General features: G+C 45.6%; 1 protein-coding gene across 1 annotated transcript in view; it reads left to right on the top strand.

Annotated features, from left to right (window-relative positions):
- Positions 1-23,759, top strand: part of MCTP2 (multiple C2 and transmembrane domain containing 2) — a 217,931-nt gene that overhangs the window by 14,296 nt on the left and 179,876 nt on the right. The window contains exons 2-3 of the mRNA XM_004709888.2: positions 8,650-8,712; positions 9,804-9,912. Coding sequence (XP_004709945.1) covers positions 8,650-8,712; positions 9,804-9,912 — 172 coding nt within the window. The remainder of the gene's footprint in view (positions 1-8,649; positions 8,713-9,803; positions 9,913-23,759) is intronic.

Below are 23,759 nucleotides of genomic sequence, written 5' to 3'. Positions count from 1 at the left end.
ATATATGGGCACTGCAAATGGATTTTGGGCTTCCACTTGTCCATAGCCTTCTGCACGGCATTCCTTCCTTTGATCTTAATTTACAGTCCTTTAGTCTCACAGGCTGGTGTGCATCTTCTATATGGACTTAGTTGACACCTCTGGTGGCTGCTTGCTTGAAGGCAAGCCTTTAAGACACCATACAGAGAAGCCTTCTAATGGACTACAAATCTTTCAAACAGACTAGCGCCATCTGGTGTCTTCACCACATTTTCTGATCGCAACCATATCTTCAGCGATCTCTTCATGAGGGTCTTAAGAATGAATTGTTCTTAGATTGGGGCTGGCGTTAAGTTTGAGCCCAAATCCGCTCACATATCTATGTGTGTCTCTGGTTCACTTTAGAGATGCCATTATTATTTTTTGATCGAGAACATTATTAATCATACCCTGAGGCATAGGGTAACTTTATTGGTAATGGTAATTTTCCTAATTAGACAATGGTAAAGATTTTCAAACAGCCCCGAGGAAGGAAATTACACGAGTACAGGCTACTTTAGACAGCAGTACTTGAATTGTTGACTTATACAGATTAAATCTTAAGTGACTGGACACTATACAGACAATGGGGGTTGGTGAGAAGGCAACTTTGAATAGCACTTATTCACAAAGGTAGAACCATGCCGGCCAGACTAATGCATATCATAAGATAGCAAGAATGGCATTAAAATAGTAAGTCTATGGTAGTTCCAGGCCACCATCCATTGGGCACCCTCAAAGCAAGGGATCCGAACAATGGCCAGTTCCGTGCGTTGGCAGAGCAGTCATCTGCATTACACACTAGGGCGCTTCAGCCTGATGTGCAAGGAGGTGTGTTGGTTCCTTAAATCTGATAAAGGTGACTTTGAAGTAAAGTCCTATTTGCTTAGTGGATTTTCACATCGAATCCTTCTGATGTGGCCTATGGAAGCCGTGTGCCTTGAAAGACTAAAATCCCACTGAGTAGAAATGATGGGGCAAATATCCAATTAGAAAAATAGTTCCAGGTACAGTCTCCCCTTGGGTTCTACAGAAGTATTGTTAAGCATTTCCCCCCTATGAGAGGTTAGCCCACCTGGATTACCCATCAACACAAGTGTCACTGCCTTTTCCCAGACATGCATGCCCTCCTCCCCCATCTTGACGTAAGCTTCCAGAAAGGTCTGCTCATCGCTCTGGTAGGAGTGTCTGTTGGTTTGAGGTGACTTTAGCACAATGTGGTATGGCAGCAGTTGAATGGTCTTCTTCCTCCAACCCCCCCACCCCCTTCCCATCTTGAGAAACTGAGCCCAGCTGAGATGAGGCCTCCTTTGTTGAGCAACATTTTAAGATATGCATCTAAAGGGGGTGATTTGTGGTTCCTGGACACGAGTCAAGTTCTCTACTCTGTTGCTTGGGAGACTGGATTGCGTGGCCCAAGATCAGAAGCCTGCATCCATCTTGCTGTTTACCTTCATGGTAGTGAGCCCATACAGTCCTTTTCCTTTTGTGCTTGAAATTGGTCAGCTTCCCTCAACATAATGGTTTCCAGGTCCATCCAGCCAGGAGGGGTTTCCCGGTTGCATCGGTGACTTGCTGAGAGAGGCATGGGATTCCATAGCAGGGGTTTTGCAGTGTTTCTTTATCCATTCTCGCACTGATGGGCATCTGGGCTGTTTCTGGCTTCCTGCGATTGTCAGCTGAGCTGCAGTGACCATGGGAGAGCATGCCTCTGTTTGTGTTCCATCTCGTATTTCCTTGGGGTATAAGCCAGGCAAAGCTACTGCTGGGTCTTATGGCATTTCCTTCCCCAGTTCTAGGTAGTGCCACATCGCTTTGCACAATGGTTTTATGTCCTAAGTAGCCCTTGTCTGCAGTGTCCTTCCTAAAAAGCTTTGTCAATCTATGGCTTCTTGCTTCATTATTTTAAGGAAATCGTTTGATGTACATTGTCTTTTTAATGGGCTGCAGTCATCTGTTTTGCCTTCTACTGCGTGTACTTTCTTTATTGCATTTGGTGTCTGCCTTGAAATGCTGCTGTTGTTGGGTGCGCACTAGTTGATTCCCACTCAGAGAAGCATCATGCACAGGAGAAGCGCCCTTGATCCTGCTCTGTCCTCACAGCGGTTCCTATTCTTGAGCCCGTTGTGGCAGCCACGAGGCCAATCCATCTCCTTGAGGCCTGCTCTCTCCTCACAATCCTGACCCCAGTTCTACCTCACAAATCCTGCTAGACCGGAATTGGTACATTGGTACAGAAAAGTGCTTTCAACACATGGAATCCAGGACAGATAACCCCCTGAGAAACAGTCATGGGAGTAATGTTACTGTGAAGGTACGGGGAGGGCGGAGGGGAGAAAGGGGGAACTGATAGCAATGATGGATGTATAACACCGCCCCCGCCAGCCGGGGGGGATGAATAACAGAAATGTGGGTGAAGGGATCCAGCGGATGATGTAAAATATGAAATATATATGTGAGTGTGTGTGTGTGTGTGTGTGTATATAATTTATTAAGGGTTCACAAGGGCCGGATGGTGGGGTAAGGAGGGAAAAAGAGGAGCTGATATCAAAGGGCTCAAGTAGAAAGACAATGTTTTGAAAGTGATGATGATAACATAGGTCTAAGTGCGTCTGATACCATTGACTTATGGATTGTCATAATCTCTGTAAGAGCCCCCAACAAAATGATTTTTTTTTTAAAAGGAGAGTAGCCGCTGAGGCTCCTTATACCAAAAGCCTCCCGGGATTTGATTTGTTGGTTTGTCTACGAAGAGCCATGTTTTCCTGGGACGTCCCAGTCATTGGTCTAACATGTTTCGTACCTCTGCCCCATCTCCTTGCTGTGGCATGGTGCCTGGGGGCCTTGTAGGCACTGGGTCCCTCCAGCCGCCTGAGGCAGCAGAGGAAGGAGGAGAGCGGGGAAGAGCAGCAGCAGGCTGTAGACCGTGTGGCTCATTGCCTCCACGAGGCCAGAAGACCTGGATGTTACCCGGCTGCCATAAATGAGCATGTTGCTCAGAATTAGGTAGCGGAATCCTTATCCAAAGGAAGGAAAATTCAGAACAACAATTCAAAATTTCAAGGAATCCGGAATTTCTTGAGCCAAGAGGTCTGGAGGGGTGACTGCAACGGTTGCTCTGAGATGAGTTTTTAACCTTAAAAATATCTCTGGCAATATTTCTTAAAACCAGAGACTAGTTTTGCTTACCTAGGAAAGATCCCCACCTTCACTACTATGCGTTTTTAAGGACGATCTCCATGGGAACAAGTTGACAACAGAACACTGGGGCAGCCAGGCTATGCTAATAAGAGAGGAACACTTCCGAGAAGGGGGGTGGGAATGATTGCATAACAGAAAAAAATCAGCAACACAACTGAATTCCGCATGGAGAAATGGTAGAATTGGTATATTCTTACTGTGTGTTTTATTGCCAATAAAATAAAATTAAAAGAAAAATCAGAAGACTTTTAAAATAAATGGAACAGTGCATTACATGTGAGACATAACTAACCTATATGAATTTTCATGCCAGCATTTTAATGCTGTACTTGTGAATATTTAAAAATGATGAGAGTTTTGTCATTAGAAAACATCTACGTGATAATATTCTAAATGACTTCTCTTTTCCTAGTTGTAGATTTGAGAACACCTTTTTTGTTTGGATTTATTGAGATGTGTAAACAAATTGCCCTACTTCCATAGAATGGACCAGGGGTCCTCAAACTTTTTAAATGGGGGGCCAGTTCACTGTCCCTCAGACCCGTGGGAGGGCCGGACTATAGTTAAAAAAAAAAACTATGAACAAATTCATATACACACTGCACATATCATATTTTGAATTAACAAAACAAACTAGGCAAAAACACCTGGTGGGCCGGATAAATGTCCTCAGCGGGCCGCATGTGGCCCGCAGGCCATAGTTTGAGGACGCCTGGAATGGACTGTCCTTCAGCAGGAAACATGATTAAGCTAAATTTGATGGAAATTCAAAGATTTTATGCCGAGTGAAAGATGCTAATTTTGTCACGTTATGTGTTATGTCATTTTATTAATATTAGATCCTAGCACGACAAAACTATATGATGAAAATAGATCAATGCTTGGCGGACGCTGAGTAAAGATTTGACTCCCCTGGAAGATCATGCAGGACTAGTGTCTGGCGATGGTGATGCTGCTTCCACAGATACACACTGCCATTGCTACGAGCTGCCCCCGAGCTTGGACAGGGCAGCTCCATGCACCAAGTACAGAAACGCGCCTGGTCCTGCCCGACTCTCCGACTGCTTGCAGATCTCCCAGGCTCCATTGCAAGCCATAGAGCTTTCCTTGGCTGACTTTTGGAAGAAGATTGGCAAACCTTTCTTCATAGCCTCTCATAGTCTGCACACCCCACAGAAAGCTCTTCGGCATCATAGCATTGCACAAGCCTCCTCGGACAGACACGAGGCAGCTGTGCATGAGGTGCCTTGCTCAGGAGTCAAACCTGGGCGTCTTACCTGGAAGGCACCAGTTCTACCATTGAAGCATTAATGATACACGTGTGTGAACATATGTGGCACTGTGAACACGTTCAGTTTTACGCTGAGTTCATTTCCAAAATGAAGAATCAAAACACCAAGTTATGATTATGTTTATGGAGACCATTAAAAGCATCCCATGAGAAGGGTGTAGTAGGAACCCCTGATGAGAGAAAAATGAATTGCAGTGCTTTTATTGAAAAGATAACTCACGGATCTAGTTACTAGATCTGGCACGAGGGGGGCACCGTGCAACTTCCACCAGGGGCTAATGCTCTCGGCTCCATGCAAGAGCGTGGAGGCTATGCAAAGTTATGTGTCCCCCAGCAGCTGTAACGCCGTCCTCCTGTCCTCCCATGCATAAGTAGCATTTCTGCGGTTCTTTATGGTGAACACTTACCTATCGTCATGTGTATGTATGGTGTGTGACAGTTATGGTGGCTGTGGGAGCCATAACTTTAAGTTCTGTGGCTTTTCTGTGAGTAAAACCAGCCATAATGTTGAATTAATGTAATTCTTACTATTTAATTTCCCTGTTGTGTTAAGTGGAAGGCTTTTCCCACATTTGCATTAGAGCGTGGTGTTCCTTTTGGGTAGTCTATAGTAAGTGCTGGTGGTTCTGTGAGCTAACGTTGTCAGTTGGCACCTAACGGACATCCAGACGTGCAGTGGGGCTGACGTGGGAGAATGGATGGGGTGTGTCCCGTCTGAGGGTGACAGCTCTGTCTTCAACTCTTCTGCCTGCCACTTAATGGTTCTAGAGCACATAGAAATTCTATTCCGGGTGCAGGTCAAACCAGAACATGGAACCCACTGCCAGCGAGTCGCTGCCTCTTTCTTCACTGTGACCCTGCATAAGGCGTTGGGGCTGTAGATTGTTGTGGGAGCAGCGAGCCTCATCCCTCTTCCGCAGAGTGACTGGTGGGTTTACACGGGAGGATTGGCTGACCTTCAGTTAGCTGCCAGCCCCACGCCATCGGTGCTGCCAGTGCAGCTAGTTGTGTGGACTTGGCCTTCAAACAGGACTGGTTAAGTGGCACGCCCATTCAGGTCATCACACCAGAGACCCTAATTGGGGGCTTGTCAGTCCAAGTTCACAGGCAGAGACAGTTTCCGTGGGCTCTCTGCTGGGGTGGCCAGGCGTGCCTTCCTTGTAGATCAATCAGGAGAGAAAGTGACTGAACTTACAGGCCATGACTGTGTGCAGCTGACAACATGTCAAGGCAGGGCAGAACCGATGTGCATTTAGATAATGAATAATGGTGGTTATGAAGCCGTCTTCAGGCCATCTTGATCTTGTCCCAGTCCCTGGATCTCCTTTAACACACAAGGTGAGACCTGGGGGCCAGTGAGGGAGGGGCCTTCAGAGAGGATGTGCCGCCTTCTTTCTTGGGCTCTTAGGCCACGCCCCCAGGGGGAGAGTTAGGTTTCTTTCTGATTGGGCCTGGTGGCCCTTCCAGTGGCTGGGACCATAGTATCCGATCTATCCGGGCTGCTCAAGAATGGTGGAAGTGGCTCTCCTCTGTGTGAATCAATCTGAATGCAATGGGGTGTATTCATCCTTAAGGGACATTAGATGTGCAGTCTTAGGAAAGGAGAGAATGAAAGAAAAACAAGTAGGAAGAATTGCGGGGGGGTGGGGGTGGGGGGGTGCTCTTCCTTTCAACTGTGGTCCTGAGAGGCCCAGGGCTACTCGTGACCCTTTCTTTCTGTCCATTTGCAGCCCTTCCTGGGGCCACGGCATACAGTAACAGAACCCAACCCAGCTCACGGCCGCCGAGTCAGGGCTGGCTCAGAGTGACCCCCTGTGGGTTTCTGAGACTGTGACTGTTGAGAAGAGGAGAGAGCCCAGTCTTTCTCCCGTGGAGCTGCTCCTGGTTTCGAACTGCTGACCATGCGGATTACAGCCCAATGCATGACCACTATACCCCCGGGGCTCATTAAAGGTCCTGTACTCCTGGTAATCCCACGCTATTCCTCCTGGATCCCGAAACGTGGACCTTCTGCCCTGGAAGGGAGGCTCTGTGGTTCTCTGAAGCTCTGCTTCAGCATCGAAGAAGGAAGCCTAACCTCTTGCATGCCGAGAGAGCTTGTCTGAATGTTGCCCCCAGAGCAGTGGCTGCTGAGTTGATTCTGAAGCATGCGCTGCGTCCAAGCAGAGCTGTGCCCACGGGGCTCTGAATGACTGGGTTTCCCAAAGCTGGTTGCCAGACTTTTCTTTCATGCCACCTCTGAGTGCATGTTGGCGCTCCAACCCTTTGGTTAATAGCACGTGTGCTAACCATTTGCACCACGCTGGGTGCCTTCTTTCTCTGTCTACCAATTCCTGCTTTCGGGTGGGAAGAAGCATGTCCCCATGTCGTGTCTCTGCCCCACCCCCGCTGGTTCATGGTGATTTGAGCAAGCTGCGTAGGTCAGCTTCCAGTCCCCAAGTCCCCCCATTACCTTGGAGTTATCTAGTTTTCTTGGGAGAAAATCACTTGTTTTTCATCTAAGCATCAACCTTGTGTATGGCAAGCAGCCTTCTTCACTTGCAGTCTAAGGACCTTCATTAAATGCCTGATCTACTCTGCACTTTTTTTTGGTACAGATAACACCTCCCACAGTTAAGAAGGCTTCCTCCTGTTGTTCTATGAAACAGCTGACTGGGCATCGGAGGCATTTATGAACTAGGAGCCCAGGCACTTGTATTTCTGAGGGCATGTGCCCAGCATGGACATTTCTTCATGTTTGGGGTTGGGTAAAGCTTTCTTGGTTGATGATTGCGCAGTTGCTAGTTCCGTGAAGGTACAGTTGGAAGGTCTTCCAGATCCTATTTTGAAATGTTTCCTATTTGACTGGCATGCGTTCCTGAGTCACCAGGTTTGCTGTGGTGATCGCGGGCCCACACGGGGCGGGGCCTCGCAGGGTGGCCCTGCTGCTCTACTTGTTTTACTGAGAGCAAAGCTACTTCTCAGGTAAACACCCCCATGGACTGGGGGTGCCTGTGCAGCCCAGTGGGCGGATGGAATCAGCTTCCAAGATCAGCTCCTGTTGCCACACAGCAGGGAGGCAGCGCACTCAGCTGATGTTGCCTGGTCAATGTCAGATTCCCAAAGTTAAATGCTGGGTAGCCTCAGCCCCTTGCTGTTTGCTTTCTTGGATCCCCACCTTGTGTTCTGGAGAAAAAGCTCAAGAATCCTGTAGCCAATCAATGAATGGAGGGGAGTGCCCACCTCCTTCCAGCTGGTTAGTTTGTTGCTCTGTGGCAGCTTGCATATCCCTCTGAGGGATTAGCCCACCCCCCAAATTTAAATACTAGCAGTGCCACACACCTGGGACGGGTTTCAGCAGACCTCCCGGGGCTAGACAGATTGGGAGAAAAAGTTCTGGTAGTGAATCTGTTTCTGGAAATTAGCCAGTGAAACCCTTATGGCTCACAGCAGAATGTATGGGATACTGTGCTAGAAAATGAGATCTTTCGCTGGAAAGACACTTACACACACACACACAGTGGCTGCATCCGAGAACTCAAACACAGCAGCGGCTGTAGAGATGGCACAGAGCAGAGCCGGGGTTCGTTCTGTAGTACATGGGTTGCAGTGATTCAAAAGCATCTCAACAGCAATGAGCAACAAGGGTGCCCCCTCCCCCCCACCCCCGTTGGCTTATTGCTTATCTGAACCTTAGTATTAACAGACTAGGTTACATCTGATTCCTATTAAAGCTCCGCGGACAGAAATGGAAACCCTTTGGGGTTTGATCTTCCATTGACGTTTTGCTGTGAATTGGGTGAAGGGTTACAGAGCAGGCCAGTTTTCCAGTCAGCGATTCATACCCAGTTTGTTTCATCTCCTTGATTGCAAGCCACTCCATGTAACTTCACTTGTCCCACTTCCTCTGTTTCCTATTTCCAGTCCCCCTTCTCTCCAAACCCTTCTACTCCCAAATAGTTAATGATTCTTAGGTCCACTTAACTCCCTGATGTTACTGATTCCCTTAGAGACCTGGCTTCCAATGTTTTTTTTAAAAATCATTTGATTGGTGGCTCATACAATTCTTATCACAGTCCATCCACCCATCTATTGTGTCAAGCACATATGTATCCTATGCTTTTCTATGCAGACCTTTGAATCTTTCTTTTCATTTACAGAACTTATGTGCAAGTGGTGATCTGAATGCTTCCTTCACATCCCAACATTTTGAAGACCAGTCTGTAAGTGAGATTCCTCAATGGCAAACACTAACGGGAAGATTGTAAATATTCCCCTCTCAGTGTTTGGATATGCACCCCTATACCTCCTCTCTCCAAGGGAGCTGCACTGTATCCACCCATCATAAACAGGCTTTGCAAATGAGAGCTGGGGAAGATGAATTCAGCGCCTATTGATTTTTTAGACAGGGATAGATTCTTCTAAAAAATGAAATTGAGTGAAAGAGTAAAGGAGACAAAACCATTTTGAAGTGCTTTAAAACACAAGCAGGGAGAATTTCAAAAGAAAGCAGTCAAGGGTAACTTAGCCATCGATTAATTGAATGTCAAATAAGTGAATGATAAATTATTTTACTTTTTCTTTCCCTCTGAGGAAAGGTGAAAATTTGAACAGGTTTGAAATTGCACTGAATTTATTTTTTAGTTACTCAGAGATAGGCTTGAATTTGATATTATAGCTCGTAGGAGTTAATGAATTCCTAAAGGGGGTAGTGAGCTAAATTGGGAGAGATGAGAGAGACCAGGATGGTATAGATGGGAGATATGAACCCGGGAGATACTGAAAAGGAATATGGGAAAGCTGGGGGGCACTGGATGATGGCAATTGTGATCTCCGGGGCCCCAGAGGAGTGGGTGAACAGGGCTCAGTGGGTGATCAGCTGAGTGCTTATGAAGGGAAATGTCTTTATTACATGTAGAGGCCTACAAGAACATGACCATTGGGAGAATTTTCACATTCTGTGCTTGTTCACCCCAAAGAAGGACCTCTGTGTGCTGCGTCCTGTCTTGTAGCCCCGCCTGCGTCCTATCCTAAAGGCTCAAGCATCCTGCAGCCAGGAAAGGTGTTTACGAGTGCGTCAGAGGTTGCCCTAACCACCTATCTGCTTCTTCGTGGAAAGCTAATCTTGAAATGATATGATCAGGATTGCCCTGGCATGTTAATAACCAAGTTATCAAAGTGGATGGGAGTAGGCAAGGACCCTTGAAGATTTGCCCTCCGCTTGACTTTCCCCACCCCTTAAATTAAGTGGGATTTAAATGATCTCGGTCTGGCCTAATAACTACCGACGTCTCTGGCTCTTCACTCTGGACAGATCCTCAGAGAATCCGGCGATGGCTTGAGTAACCTCCCCAGCCCTTTTGCATACCTGCTCACCATCCATCTGAAGGAGGGCCGCAACCTTGTCATCCGAGATCGCTGTGGTAAGCACTGTGTCTTTCCCACTCACCTGGAAACCTCCTTATTGCCCCTACGGTTGTATTGTCGTTGTTAGTCCACTCCTCCCCTCAGTCGGACGTATTGAAGTCCAGAGCTCAAATCTAACCCTCTTCAGGTATCAAAGAACTTGCAGCAAATGATTTAAATATACTGGGCCATACTGTCTCCTTTCTATTTTAAAATGAATAATACTGATAATCACATAGAGTTGTTCTAGAATGAACTAAGACTACCTGTAGACATTGGACTGCTAGCGGCAAGGTCAAACCACCCAGCAGCTCCTTGGGAGAAAGATGCATCCATCTGTCCCCATCAACATTTCCAGTCTCAGCAACCCCGTGCAAGGCTGCTGTGAGATGGAATCAACTCATTGACTTTGAGTTTGGTTTGATTTTAGTTCTAGGATATGGTATGGTATCTATCTCTGTCTCTTTCTCTATAGCTAATCTGTTCCCTCCTACTTTCTCAGCCTTAACAACGACACTGCAATGGATGTCTTTGTGCATACTTCTGTGCTAAGATGAGAAGATAGCTGAGATAAAAATTGCATGTGTTTACGATTGAGCTGTGGAGACAGACTATTTTGTTCCGATCTTGACTTCTCCACTCAGTGCTGGCCATTGTCTGACAACCAAGGGAAAAGGTATCCCTGACACATTGGCTTCATATACTACGCATTACTCTACTTCCATGTCTGCAGTAGGCATACTTCACCTGCTCTGTACCCTCCCACTCGCAGCTTCCCTCCTCCCTGACCCACCAACTGTGGGTTCCTCCATCTGTCTGATCTCACCTGTCCTCCGTATCCCAAGATGAAACGAAATATGCCCATTGGTTTGTTTCTCTCTCTTTTCTTCTGAATGTTTTCTTCTCATTTTCTTAATGCTATCTCATTTTCATCTTAATGCATTTTCAAATGGTGAAAACTGTCATGCTCTGCTTGTTGATACATAGCATTTTCTAGCAAATGCATATGTTATTATCTATCAGTGTGCACTTTCTTGGGCCTGCCAATTTTGGTAAACTTACTAATCATAATAGATCATTATTTCGTGCTATTTTTAATTGGTTGGGGAAGATAGAGCAGGTAGGCAAATTTGCATATATGCTTGGTCTTCCATCCTGATCCAAATTTCAGTGAGCATTTCCTCATCATAAATCATCCTTGCATCTAATTTCATAATAAAACCTAGATGTACCTATATCTCAGAAACTTAAAAAACAAACAAACAACAATCCCTGAAACCTTGCCATTAGATAATGCGTAGGTTTCGCTGGCTGCTTTATCAAAATATCACAAAGAGAGTGGCTTTAAACAACAACATCTTTCTGTCTCGCAGTTCAGAGACTGGTCGTCTTAGACTAGGATGTCAGCTCTGTGGATGACTTCTGAGGCTCTGAAGGTGGATGTGGTCCATGCTTCCCTCTACCAGGCTTTCTTTGGTGTATGGCTGCCACATCCTTCAGTGCCCCTCTCCTGTCTCTCTGTCTCTGTGTGTACTCTCTTATTTGATAAGCACCCCAGTCCTAGAGGATACGATCCTTTAACTTCTTGTGAACTTAACTGATACCAGATTGAAGACTCTTGTTTCCAAATGGGAACTCAGTCACAGGAAAAGGGATTTGGACTTCAATGTATCCTTTTGAGGGACACAAACATGTACATTGTTACAGGCAGATTTCCTAAATAGTGACTGTTCGCTGCTTTCTTTTTGTAAGTAGCTAATGAGGTCTCTTTACGTTTATGTAATGTCATTTGGAGAGTCAAAAGATGGGGCTTTTTACTCCCTCAAAGAATGGCAATTCCTTGGGGGAGGGAGAAGGACTGGGGAGCTAATAGCAAGGAGTACAAGAAAGAAGAAAATGTTCTAAAATTGATTGTGCCCACGATAGTACAATTCTTCGTGATGTGATTGAACTATTGAATCGCATGATGTTTGGAGGACGTCCCAATGAAACTGTTTAATAAAAACAAAACCAAAAAGTGACCGTCTCAGAAACTCACAGGGGCAGGTCTGCCCTGTCCTATAGGGTTGCTATGCGTCAGCATCGACTGGATGGCAGTGTGTGTGTGTGTGTGTGTGTGTGTGTGTATATAGGCTTTTAAAAAAGTGTTCTACATAGTGTATATTTCAGTTTTCTAGGAAGGATGTGTTTTCAAATCCTTAAAAGTCTGCATTGCGCTTCAGATGCTTGTCATTTTCCTGACAGCAGGTACCTGTGGCGGTACACACAATACCTGGATACCTCATGCCCACTGCTTCCTTGCCAGCTTCTCCCACCTTTTCTGGTTTCTTGTCCATTATTTTTGTTTGAGTGCCCTTTTCTCCCTTATATATGCCACACTCTTAGAATGGCAACGGATTTCTGTGTGATTGTCAGTAGATTTGATTTGAGGATGAAGAATTGTGGGCATGATCTAATGTGTTGCAGAACAGGGTTTGTATGCACTTAGTCCACACGTTTTTGCTTAGGGCTGAAGAAGTTCCTCCAGCCTGTGTTCCACCTCAGCAGTCACCATCCCTAAGTCCCAAGTTTCATTCAAGTGAAATTAGGCTGTACGGAAATTAGGCTTGTGTCTTGTACTAGCTTGTTATACTCCAAATACGAATGGCTAATCTAGGTCCTAAACGGTTGTTTACGCACTCATTTCTTTCAGGACTGATAGAGATTGTGCCTATCTGTGGTTTTGTTTGTTTGTTTTTAATTTTAGATTAATCAATAGCTTCTAAGAAAATCGTACATTCCTAGCAAGTTCTTTTTCTACACATTGTGTTTGCTGCGTGCCTTCCTGTCAAGGGACTCTGTTGATTTAGTTCATGATCAGGGCATCTGCAGGAGCCTACTCCAGGCAAGTCAGCATTTGAGTCTCCACTGTGGGTCGAAGCAGCGATCGTGATTCCTGGCGCATATGCTACCATACCTGCCTTCTTAGTGGGCTGTGCTGTTTGCTGGGGATCCCCACCCAGTGTCATTCGTTTTTCTCCAGCACGGTCCTTCGAACCAATCAAAAGTTCTCCAGCTTAAGAGAGCACCAGGATAATCCGGCAGGCTTCTTGCAGCAGCGCTTCAGGTCCCCAAGTTGCACTTCCAGGTGGAGCTGATGCTGATGTTGCCAGTCCAGTTACCATATTTTGGGGACTGAGTTTATTGTGCCAACTTTGCTGATAAACACAGGTGGGGTTAATTGAGGGGCAGAGGGATAAATGGTTCGGTGAGCCTCGCCTTTCTACTTCTTGGGTCTCTTGCTTCCTGATGGTCGGACTAAGGTGCAGCTGCCTTAGCCAGTTCCCTGCTTCAGCTGGCAAGGCTCACTTCCTGCAAGACATCCCCAATGAGAAGCCGCATGGACCTACCCCCATGCAGCCCTGGGTGCTGGTGCAGCTGTGTGGAGACCCTGCCAGCACTGAGATGCTTACACATTCACTGATTCAGCTTTCCTCCTGTAGTCAGCATCATTGTGTCTGTTTTGTGAGATGGAGGAGGACTTTGTGGACTGGTGTTGGACATATGGGTTAATGGGTTAATGTTGAACTTGTGAGCTTGGGCACCACTGGGTTGGGATGTTTTCTTGATTCGCACTTAACCTTTATAGAAAACTTTCTTTTATACATGAGTTTCTGTGGATTTGTTTCTCTAAAGCATCCAGACTAACACAGGGACCGTTGTGGGTGCTGACACAGGAAGAGGAATGCGATTCTCCTGGGGGACAGAGCATTTTCTCTCGATTACCCACACCCATTTATTGTCTGGGGCTTTCCTTCGCTGTCCAGCTGCTCGTCATCTTTGGTCTTACACTTAACTGTATTCTCTGAACATAATTCAGTATGGTTTTACCTAGTTAACAATGGCACAGAAAACTGTGTGACCTGCCATAGCAATACATAGTAAAGGACTTAGCAGTTATCCATGGATTTCCAATATTCATTCTTTAATAGGCTTCCAATTACATGGCTAAAAGGTTGATAACTCATTGTTGTAGTCAGAAAAAAAATTAGAGACATTAAGAAAAACAAACCTCTCTTTTCAATGGGCAGTGAAGTAAATGTGCCGTCTCCCCTCTCAGGAAGTGCATGCAGTTCCAGCAATCCTGAGGGAAGAACATTAAAATGAGCTATGGAGGTATTGCTTGAGGACTAGAATCTTTCCACCATGTGGTCCATCTGGGAAGCTGAGGAGAAGCCACTCCGAACGCCACACTAAGCTGCTCTGCTAGGGTGCCATCAGTCAGGGGCTAGAAAGCGAACTTCGCTGGTGGGAAGGAGTGCAGGACTTTTGTCTTGTGTAAATCCTCTGCTTGTCTGGTCCCCGCAGAGCCCTCGCGGTTCAGTAGTTTGTTAAAATCAGTTTGTTGATAGTTTCTGGGTTTGGGGGTTAAATTTGGGAAACCACTAGGTTGTTGGAGAGAATCAGGAGGGAGCTTCTACATCAGAACAATGGCTAGGTTGAGGAATGGTGTCAGGAAAGGAGGCATGCACAGGGAACTTCAAAAAGTTCATGGGAAATGGAAAGGAAAAGATAGTGGTGTTTTCTCGCACACTTCTGACACCCTTTCGGGTTTCTTGATTGCATTCAGAGCAGCTTGATGTTGCCCTGCTGTAGCTTTACAGGGTGTGCATATGTTTTCCTCTGAATACACACAGAGACACCTTGTAGCGATTATTAGTTGCCACCAGTCATGGGAAGGCAGACCAGGAGACCTGGCTTCTGAGGCGCTTCTGGGTGGGCTCAGACTACTAACACTTGAATAGTAGCTGAGTACTTTGGAATTTTGCAAGAACTGGGACCAACATTAGAAATCATTAAAAAAAGAAAGCAGTGGGTGACCGCCCATCACAGACAAGGCTATACGTTCAGGAGCAGTACAGGGAGGTTTTCACTGGGCAGCGTGGTAAATATAGTCTCGCTGAGAAGAGTTCTCTTTACAGGTCATTTTGCTGTTCCTTGCAGAACCTCCTTTGAATCGCTGACATGTATCCTTGTCTACAATAGATCCAGTAGTAGGGAGCTTAGCGGGACATAAACAGCCCCGTGTTTTTGTTGGACAACTTCAGGTGCTAGAATTGCCTTCCCAATCATGGCCCTTAATCAAAGACTTTCCAAGGCCCAGGCAGTGTCCTGGAGCCGTCTGGCGAGGAGCGCCATAGCTCTGTCTAGCTTACTGCTGTGTTGTAGGCATTGTCTGCTTGTCAGTGTGTCCCTGTCCACCCCCTTCTTTCCTCTGCTTTCTTCTGACTTGCCTTTTGTGCCCCCCCCCCCCACGTTTATGCATTCTAATTCCTTTCTGTTCTCCATCTCTGTCCTACCTCCTCTTGGAGGTTCTACAAGCAGGGGTTATCTTTTTCCAAACAAGACAGATACCTGTGAGACTTTCTGGATCAGAACCATCGTCTTGTTACTCGTGTCTGTCTTCAAATCTGAGATTGATAAGGCAGAAGGACTGTGGTATGCCCAATTTCAACTCCCAGTGCTCCTCGGCTTAGCTGATGCACGTGGGGACTTGACCAGGTTCATTGCCTGGGGAAAGGAGAGGAACAGGGAAGAATGTCCTGTGGGTTCTGGGACAATTATGTTCCCTTGAGCATCGCTTTTCTCTAGAGCTTCTCTAGACTGGTTTGGTGAGCTGGGAAGGTGGCTTCTCCTGGAGTAAGCGCATTGATTCAGCCTCCTTAAAGCCCGTGAGAGCTGGAACGCCATGAGACTGCCTGTTTCTGTCTGAGTCTCACGAGCTTTTCACTTCCGACCGTCATGAGGTTACACTCGACCATCATGTGGTTGCACATTTCCTATTGCTTGTTTTACTGGAAAGGTTTGCGCTTTTCTTCTCTGACACCCTTTCACCTTCCATGGTCTTCACATTTCACAAGTTTTACTGCATATTCATTTCTGGAAAATAACAGTAAAACCCTAACGTCAATGGAAACGATGTCATTAAGGCAGTGGTGATCGCGAACCTGTCTCAGACTGAAAGGATGCTGTGTTGTTGTTGCCCTCTGGTGGCCCCCGACAGTGTTGCAGGAGGGAAAGGAAGTCAATTGGAGGAGTTCTCTGTAACATTAGTAATCAGTTGCCTGGAGTTAATTCTTGGTGTATGAGAGTGAGTGAGTGAGTGTGTGTGTGTTCATGCACGTAGAACTGTGTTCTATAATACATTGACTGATTAACTGCTTTACCTTCTTTACAAATAGGCTGTTCTACATTTTCCTTTTTGAGGAAATAAATGAAACTGTAATATGCACCATGCTTTGTTTCATTAGTCTCTTACATGAGATTTGTTCAAAATTGTGTGTAGTGATTGTGCTTCAGTAAACTCCAGGTATCTAGATCAGTGCATATAACTCTCCCTGGGATTCATTTACTGCAAAGGCATAGAGTTCTTCTTTTCCTGTTGCATGATATGGACATTTCAGATTTCTCACTCCATGAAAGGGCCATTTGTTCTCCAGCTTTGCCATCATATGTCGGAGACCTCTCTAAAGGTGGGGGGGCTCAAATGGACTGCAGCCCCCAGGGAGAAAGATGTAAGGATGTATTGCCTCTGAAATCCTATGTGGGGTGTAGGTTTTGGAATTGGCCCACTTCTCCACTGTCGTCCACACTCTGTAAAGAATATCTTTGTTAAGGATGGTACTACCCTGTTTCCCTGAAAGTAAAACATACCCCAAAAATAAGACCTACTTACAATTTTGCCTCTCGCTGAAATATAAGGCACCCCCCAAAAATAAGACCTCCCCAAAAATAAGCCCCCCCGAAGCTACTGTAACTCTGGACTCTGGACCTTAGCGGTGGGCACCGCCGCGCAGTTAACTGTTGGTCGCAGCGCAGCTGGAGCAGACAGGAAGTGCGAGGTCTCTCTTAATAAAACCATAAACAATAAATGTGTACCGTATTCTTCTTCATGGAAAAATAAGACATGCCCTGAAAATAAGACCTAGTGCATCTTGCGGAGCAAAAATTAATATAAGACACTGTCTTATTTTTGGGGAAACAGTGTATCTTGTTTTTGTTTCATTTGTATCTGGATAAGAATTTAGGCTTTGCCATCTATTTAGTTATGGAATATTTGCCTTGAGTAGCCCATAGCCGTGACCACCCGTTGTGGTCCTTTCTTTTGTTCCTCCGTATGCTCACATAAAGATTTATGACTTACCCGCTGCCTTTCAAGTTTGTTTATGACTCTTGGTTGCAAAAGCTTTTTCAAGTCTTATCACTGCGAACTATGGGGTTTCTGCCTTTATCTTTCCAGCCTAGAAAGGCCTCTCCTGAGAGAAGTACACACGAATCTATATTTATTCTGCTTGGTTAATAGTTTTACTTTTTTCACTAATTTCTTTCACCTGTCTCACCTTTATTTTGAAATTACTCTTATTTTTTTGTCAAATGGCTATATAAATTAACTAGCCCTATAACGCCTGATTTTTTGAATTTCAGGGAAAAATTTGTCTTTATTCTTTACTTTAATAGTTATCAATATGTATATATATCAATATATACATTTTAATTTAATGTTATGTAAACGTGCTCAGCATTATATGTGCATTGCCTTTTAAAGATGATTAAAAATAGCCTTCTAATCATGAAGGGAAAGAAGATTCCTCTCTATTTTTTAATCATCCTTAAAATGCAGTGCACATTAAATTCTGATTTTTGAATTTCTCTCAGATATTACTGATCTGTTCTTTTGTCCTGGAGCCTCTCAACGGTGTACCTGCATGGTAGTGAAAGGTCCTGATCTATACTTTCAGGAAATTTGGTAGTTTACTCTCATTGCAGTATCTTTTTTGAACACGAGATGGCGCAAGCTCATTGTGGGGGAGCTCCACAATCCCTTCACACCAAGTGTAGCAAAAGTTTGTCAACTGGAAATAGACTTGATCCTTTCAAAGATGCAAACACCCATCCTGTGAGGCAGGTAGCAGTTTCCCTCCATTAGATGAACTCTGGTAGATATCTAAGGTCCTGTGTCAAGCAAGTGGACCTGAGTTTTGAAATCATTTCTGCGTATTTATTTGACTCTTGATACAGATCATTTATTGTTGGATCCATTCCACAGCTCAGCCGTTTCATCTCGATGTTTTGCTAGTTGGTTTACCTTTGTCTGAGACTATATGTGCCCTTGGAGGCAGATCCCAGTGTCTCATTGCTCTCCTGCACTATAGTCAGGTCCCTGTTCTTCCAGTGGGGTCTCTTCTCGTGGGCGGGTGCCCTAGAGCAGAACTGGGACATTTCCAGCTAGAGGCGGGTAAACCATCACCGGAAAACCAAAGTCAGATCAGCTTCGTAAGTTTAACTCTTAGTGTTAAACCAGCCTCTTTGGCTAAGGGATCGCAGTTGCACTGTGGGCTCCTTCAAACGCGTCGGCTTCTCGGCTGGAGAAAGATGAACCTGGCTGTTCCTATTACCCGATATCGGGCCACACACGACTCAGCATTGGTTGTTTTTGTGTGTGTGCTGGGCTGCTAACCACCAGTTTGGGGCTTTGAACCCACGAGCAGTGCTGCAAGAGGGGAAACTGGGTGACCTGCTCACGTAAAGAAGAACGCCCAGGACACCCGACAAGGCAGGTCTGTTTTGCTTTCCAGTGGCACCGTGTGTTGGAATAGACTCCGCAGCACAGGACACTGAGCAACACATTGCGCGCTGTTTCATGAGTTCCTTTCAACTATTCCTGACACTGACTGGTGGCATGGTGAGTAAAGCTGACTGCAGGGCAGCAGTTTGACGAAGAGGAAGCTTTCGACTCCCTTAAAGAGTTACGATCTTGGAAGCACGCTTGGGACAGTTCTACTCTGCCCTCTAGGTTCGACATGAGTCAGGATTGCCTCTGTGGCTGTCAGTTTGATGTGATGTTACATCGCCTCTGCTGTGTGTGTGCGGTATTCTCTTGTGGGTATACCTGTCCGGTGTAAATTTTTTCTGTGCCTGTGATTTCTTTGTGGCCTCGTGTGGATGGCAGCTATTGATTGCTTTGTACAGTTAGTTCCTGGTACGTGTCTTTACATGTCATACGCTCACAGCGTGCTGAGGTAGAGATCATTTCATGCGGTGGTGACGGGTCTGGTGCCAGACACACTCTCGGGTGACAAATGACCTCCCCACTTAGTCGCCTGAAGCAACCATGTGTTCGTGAATCCTGGGAGTGAGAATTTGGACTAGACACAGTGGAGTTGGCTGGTTTTCTGCTCCACGATGTCTGAGGTCTCAGCTTCGTACATTGCCTGTTGGAGACTGAATGTCTGCAGGGGAGCAGGCTCCCCTCCCCTCATGCTGCACGCCTGGGCTTAGATGAGTAGAAGGCTCGAACCGTGTCACATGAGGCCTCTTCATGCCACGTGTCTTCCTCACGGCAATGGGGGCCTTCCAACATAGCCCCTCAGCACTCCGCATGTGAGTATTCCAGGGGCACAAGGATGAAGATGCATGTCCTAGTTTCTCAGGGCTGCTAACACACAGATGACACATGGGAAGGAATGATGGCTGCCCTGAACAAGAATATATTATTTCATAGTAAGAAGACTAGAGATCCAAATTTAGGGGGCCAGATCTAGTGGAGGACTTCCTGTTCTCAGGGGGAAGGCTCTGTTTCAGCTTTGCTAAGCAGTCATCTTTGGAGGTTCGGGGCTGTTGACTGGTCTTCCTCCATCTTTGTCACGTAATCTGGGTCTGCACTGGGGTCAGCTCACTTCTGCACCCAATCTGCTCCTCTGATATCTCAAACATACAAGACACAGCCCTCGTTGATAGGATCTCATGGACATAACAAAGGTAACCCTATTTCCAAATGGGATTGCATCCACAGATGCAAGATTCGGGATTCACCACAATGATTCTGGGCGATGAAATTCAACCAATACCCTGGTATCACCTTTGGTGGCATGGCTTTGGAAGGAGGACTGTGCCACAAGCATATCTGCATTTGGGGTGGGGGGTAGACACTCTATTTTCTGCTGAGTAGCATATCACAGAATTTGGAGGTTATGTTCTAAAATTGTTTCAATGATGAAGTCTTTGTAGTGGAATGGACCCCGGTCTGAGGCCTGATTCTGTGAATTCACCAACTTTCCTCATCTTAAAACAACATAAAAGCAAAAAACCAAACTCGTTGATATCATCAAGTCCGACTCACGGTGGCCTTATGAGACAGAAGGGAACTGCCCTTTGGGTTTCTAAGACTGCATTGTTACAACGCCTCTCTCTAACAGAGTGGCTGGTGGGTTTAAACCACCATTCTTTGGCAAATGCTTACCTACCAAGAGCATGGGTATTCTTTACATTTGTTGACGGATGAAATCGCGTAACGTGCGTTACTAAGGTTTCTGTGAACCATCGGCTTTGTTCTTCCTTTTCCGCGAAAACGGGTGCCCATGTCCTTACACCTGGATTTTAGTTAATTCATGGTTTGAATGGGAGACGTTTTCAATGTTTTTAAAGAGGAAGGGGAATGCCTGGGTATTAAAAAGTGTGTCTTCCTTGGCAGCATGGATTTCCGGAACAAGCAAACTAGCCTTTCTATCGACCCGGCAGATTGTGTCTTTGACAGAGATCCCCACCAGCCGCTGCACTCATCAGCTGCCAGCGGAGTGACAGCCTCCTTGGTTTGTTTTGGCTTCTGCCTTGCCCGGTCTAGCCTTGGTTTACTGCCGTGTTCCTGCCATGCGGCTCCTCTCCCCTTTTCCTCTGTTGTTCTGTTTTCTTTCTTCTTCCGACTTTACCAGTGTTTCCTCCCCTTTTCCTGTTTCAAGGACAACCAGGTCTGGTGTCCCCAAGCAGGAGTTCACATCCCCGGGTCCTTGTGATCGCCTGGTCAACAACAGAAAAGCAGGCGTGTGTTCTTAAGGACCACATGTCCAAAGCCAATCTGTTTAGCGATCTATTCAGCAAATGGCTAATTTTCTCAATGTGTGGAATGAATCAGTCTACAATGTTTTTTTTGTAGGGGATCATCTGAGGACTCCAGAGGGACCTGATTTCCCACACCCACTGTGTTTGTGTGTGTGTGTATATCTCAGCTATTTATAAAATTTCTTGAGAAAGTGAGAGCTATTTAAAATTTTTAAGAATTAATGGGGACTTTTAAAGCACTTGAAGGTCTCTGATTCATATCAATTGATGGGTTAAGAAGAGGAAACAAAGCATTTTAAAATATTTCATTTGTGTCAGTCCCAAAGGAAAATTATGAAACTAATGGAAAACTCACTGCCATCGAGTTGATGGTAACTCACAGCGCTAGAACGGCCCCTGTTAGTTTCTGAGACCTAATTCCTTAAATAGAAGACACAACTCTTTGAATAGAAAGCCTCGTCTACGAGAAGTGGGGTTGTTACTGTAGTGAGGTGCCGTTGGGTCAGTTCCAACCCAGAGTGGCCCTGGGCACAACAGAACCAAACAGTGCCCCGTCCTCCTTCCTCATCCTCATAACTCTTCCCATGGCTGAACTCATGGTGGCAGCCGCTGTGTCAGTCCACCTCACCCAGGGCCTTCCCCTTTGTCTGTGCCCCTCCACTTTACCGAGAATGATGTCCTTCTCCAGGGGCTGGTCTCACCTGAGCACATGCCCAAAGTCTGTAAGATGCAGGAAGTCACACCGTCCTCGCCTCACAGGAGCACTCTGGATGTCATTGTTCCAAGACACGTCTCGCTGTCCTTTCAGCAGTCCATGGCCTTTTCAGTATTCTTCGCCAGCACCACAACTCAGATACATGGGGGCTCTTTGGGGCTTTTGTATTCGGTGTCCAACTTTTGCCTGCATCTGAGACAATGGAAAATAATGGAGGGCACTCAAGGTGTTAGTCTACGTCCCCGAAAAGAGAAGACCTTTGGGGGTGGGGAACAGTGGGGAGCCTGGGTGGTGTTTCAGTGTGGAGCTGAAGGGTGAGGTCCAGGGAAGGGGCTATCAGAAGGATATGAGACACCAGTGCAAGGGGATCATCTGAGGACTCCAGAGAGACCTGATTTCCCACACTCCCTGTGTTAGTCTGGGTAGACTAGAGAAACAAATTCATGGACACACTTATGTGTATAAGAAAGAGGTTTATATACAAGAGCAATTGAATATTGAGAAGCCATCCTAGCCCAGTTCAGATCAAGTCCATAAGTCTGATATAACCCACATGTTCGGTACCCATCTATAAAGTCCTCTTCATGAAACACATGCAGTGACGCCAAATGCAGGAAGATCATAGGCAAATGGGTAGAAAGTCTTTGGATCCAGTGGCATTGTAAACATCTCAGCTCTAGCAGGGGTGTCTGCTTGGCTTCTCCAGTTCCCAGAGCTGCATCAGGGTAGGTTCATGTGGCTTCTCCTTAGGGATGTCTCCCAGGAAGTGTGCAGAGAGACAGAGGATATCTCCCACTTCCAAAATACCAGAGCTCCTAGAATTCTCAGGAGCAGGCCATACCCACACAGAGGCCTCATTGGCTATGACCTGATCCATAGACTAGACTACCCCTTCACTCTTAATCCTCTCAATCCCAAATTGACACCAGATTATGCAACTACCACAGACCACCCCTTGTCAATTTGACACATTATCAAAACCCTTTAGCCATATATAATTTTAAAACAATAGTAAAATCATATCTGTACTTAATAGGATAAAACTAAAATGCACACAATTCAATATGTGCCACCCTCATGTAAACATAACATTCTATAAGTGACAAAACAAAAATGTGCTATGCCTAACAATTGCAGATAAGTAATACCTACAAATTAATCTTATAGTCCTATAAATATATTCCCCCACCTGTGAAATTTTGTAAGCCAACCACTTCATGCCTTTATCCCTCCAATTTTGAGTATCCAATTTCTGTACTGCACACTTACATCAACCCAGTGCTCTGAGGAGACAATCATATTCTTTGATGTGAAGAATCTTCATTCCAGTTGGAACCTTGTGAAATCTGCATCCATAAGCAAAGTCACATCAAGACAGGCCATCCATAAAGTCTGCAGCAACATGCACCATTTCACAGGCTCAAATATTTTCTCTTTATCTGGTTGGGTTCTGGTCAACTCAGTGTGGGCTGCCTCATTTAGCCTCACCAGTGTGCCCACTGGTTGACTTGCCTTAGACCAGCGATTTTCAATCTGTGGGTCAATACACCTTTGGGGGTTGAATGACCCTTTTACAGGGGTCGCCTGATTCATAACAGTAGCAAAATTACACTTATGAAGTAGCAACGAAAATAATGTTATGGTTGGATGATCACAACATGAGGAACTATATTAAAGTTGTGGCATTAGGAAGGTTGAGAACCACTGCCTTAGACCATGGCCTCATCAAATTCTCAACAAGCCTAGCCCCCTTGTGCTAGGTCATGCACTTCAGATCAGTCAGCCCACTCTCGTCTTCTCCTCTAGTTCCTGTAAACCAGGTCCACAGGTGTCAGTGGTCAGACTCAGCCCGTCTCTCTATTGCTGTTTACTTCCCACTACCACTCAACAAGTGGATCCAGGTGGTCACCTAGCAAGCATTTCCACCTGCCCACAGGCTCCCTTTAATGTTCAGTACTAGAAGGGAGTTTTCTTTATGGTTCCAGATATTTTCTAGCTTCTGACAAAGATCACTAGAGTTCAAAACTTCAAATATCCAGAGAGTTTATTTTTTTTTCTTTCAATCTGTTAATCTTGCCCCCAGGCAAGTATCTTAGAATGCAAATGTCCTGAATTCTCCAAAGTTTTGGATGGGGCTAATCTCTTCAGAGCCTTCTTGGAGGGTCATAAACCCAATTAAGGATCCAATTTTAATGGCAGAAGAGAAGTGGGTTTACAAGCTCTTTATTTTCATACTTCCCAATAAACATTTCTATAAATCATTATATCAATAAT

This window comes from Echinops telfairi, unplaced genomic scaffold (genome assembly GCF_000313985.2).
Source record: "Echinops telfairi isolate 266 unplaced genomic scaffold, ASM31398v2 ScPeMD7_7409;HRSCAF=8447, whole genome shotgun sequence".
Lineage (NCBI taxonomy): Eukaryota > Metazoa > Chordata > Mammalia > Afrosoricida > Tenrecidae > Echinops > Echinops telfairi.
This window is presented reverse-complemented; position numbering and strand designations above follow the sequence as displayed.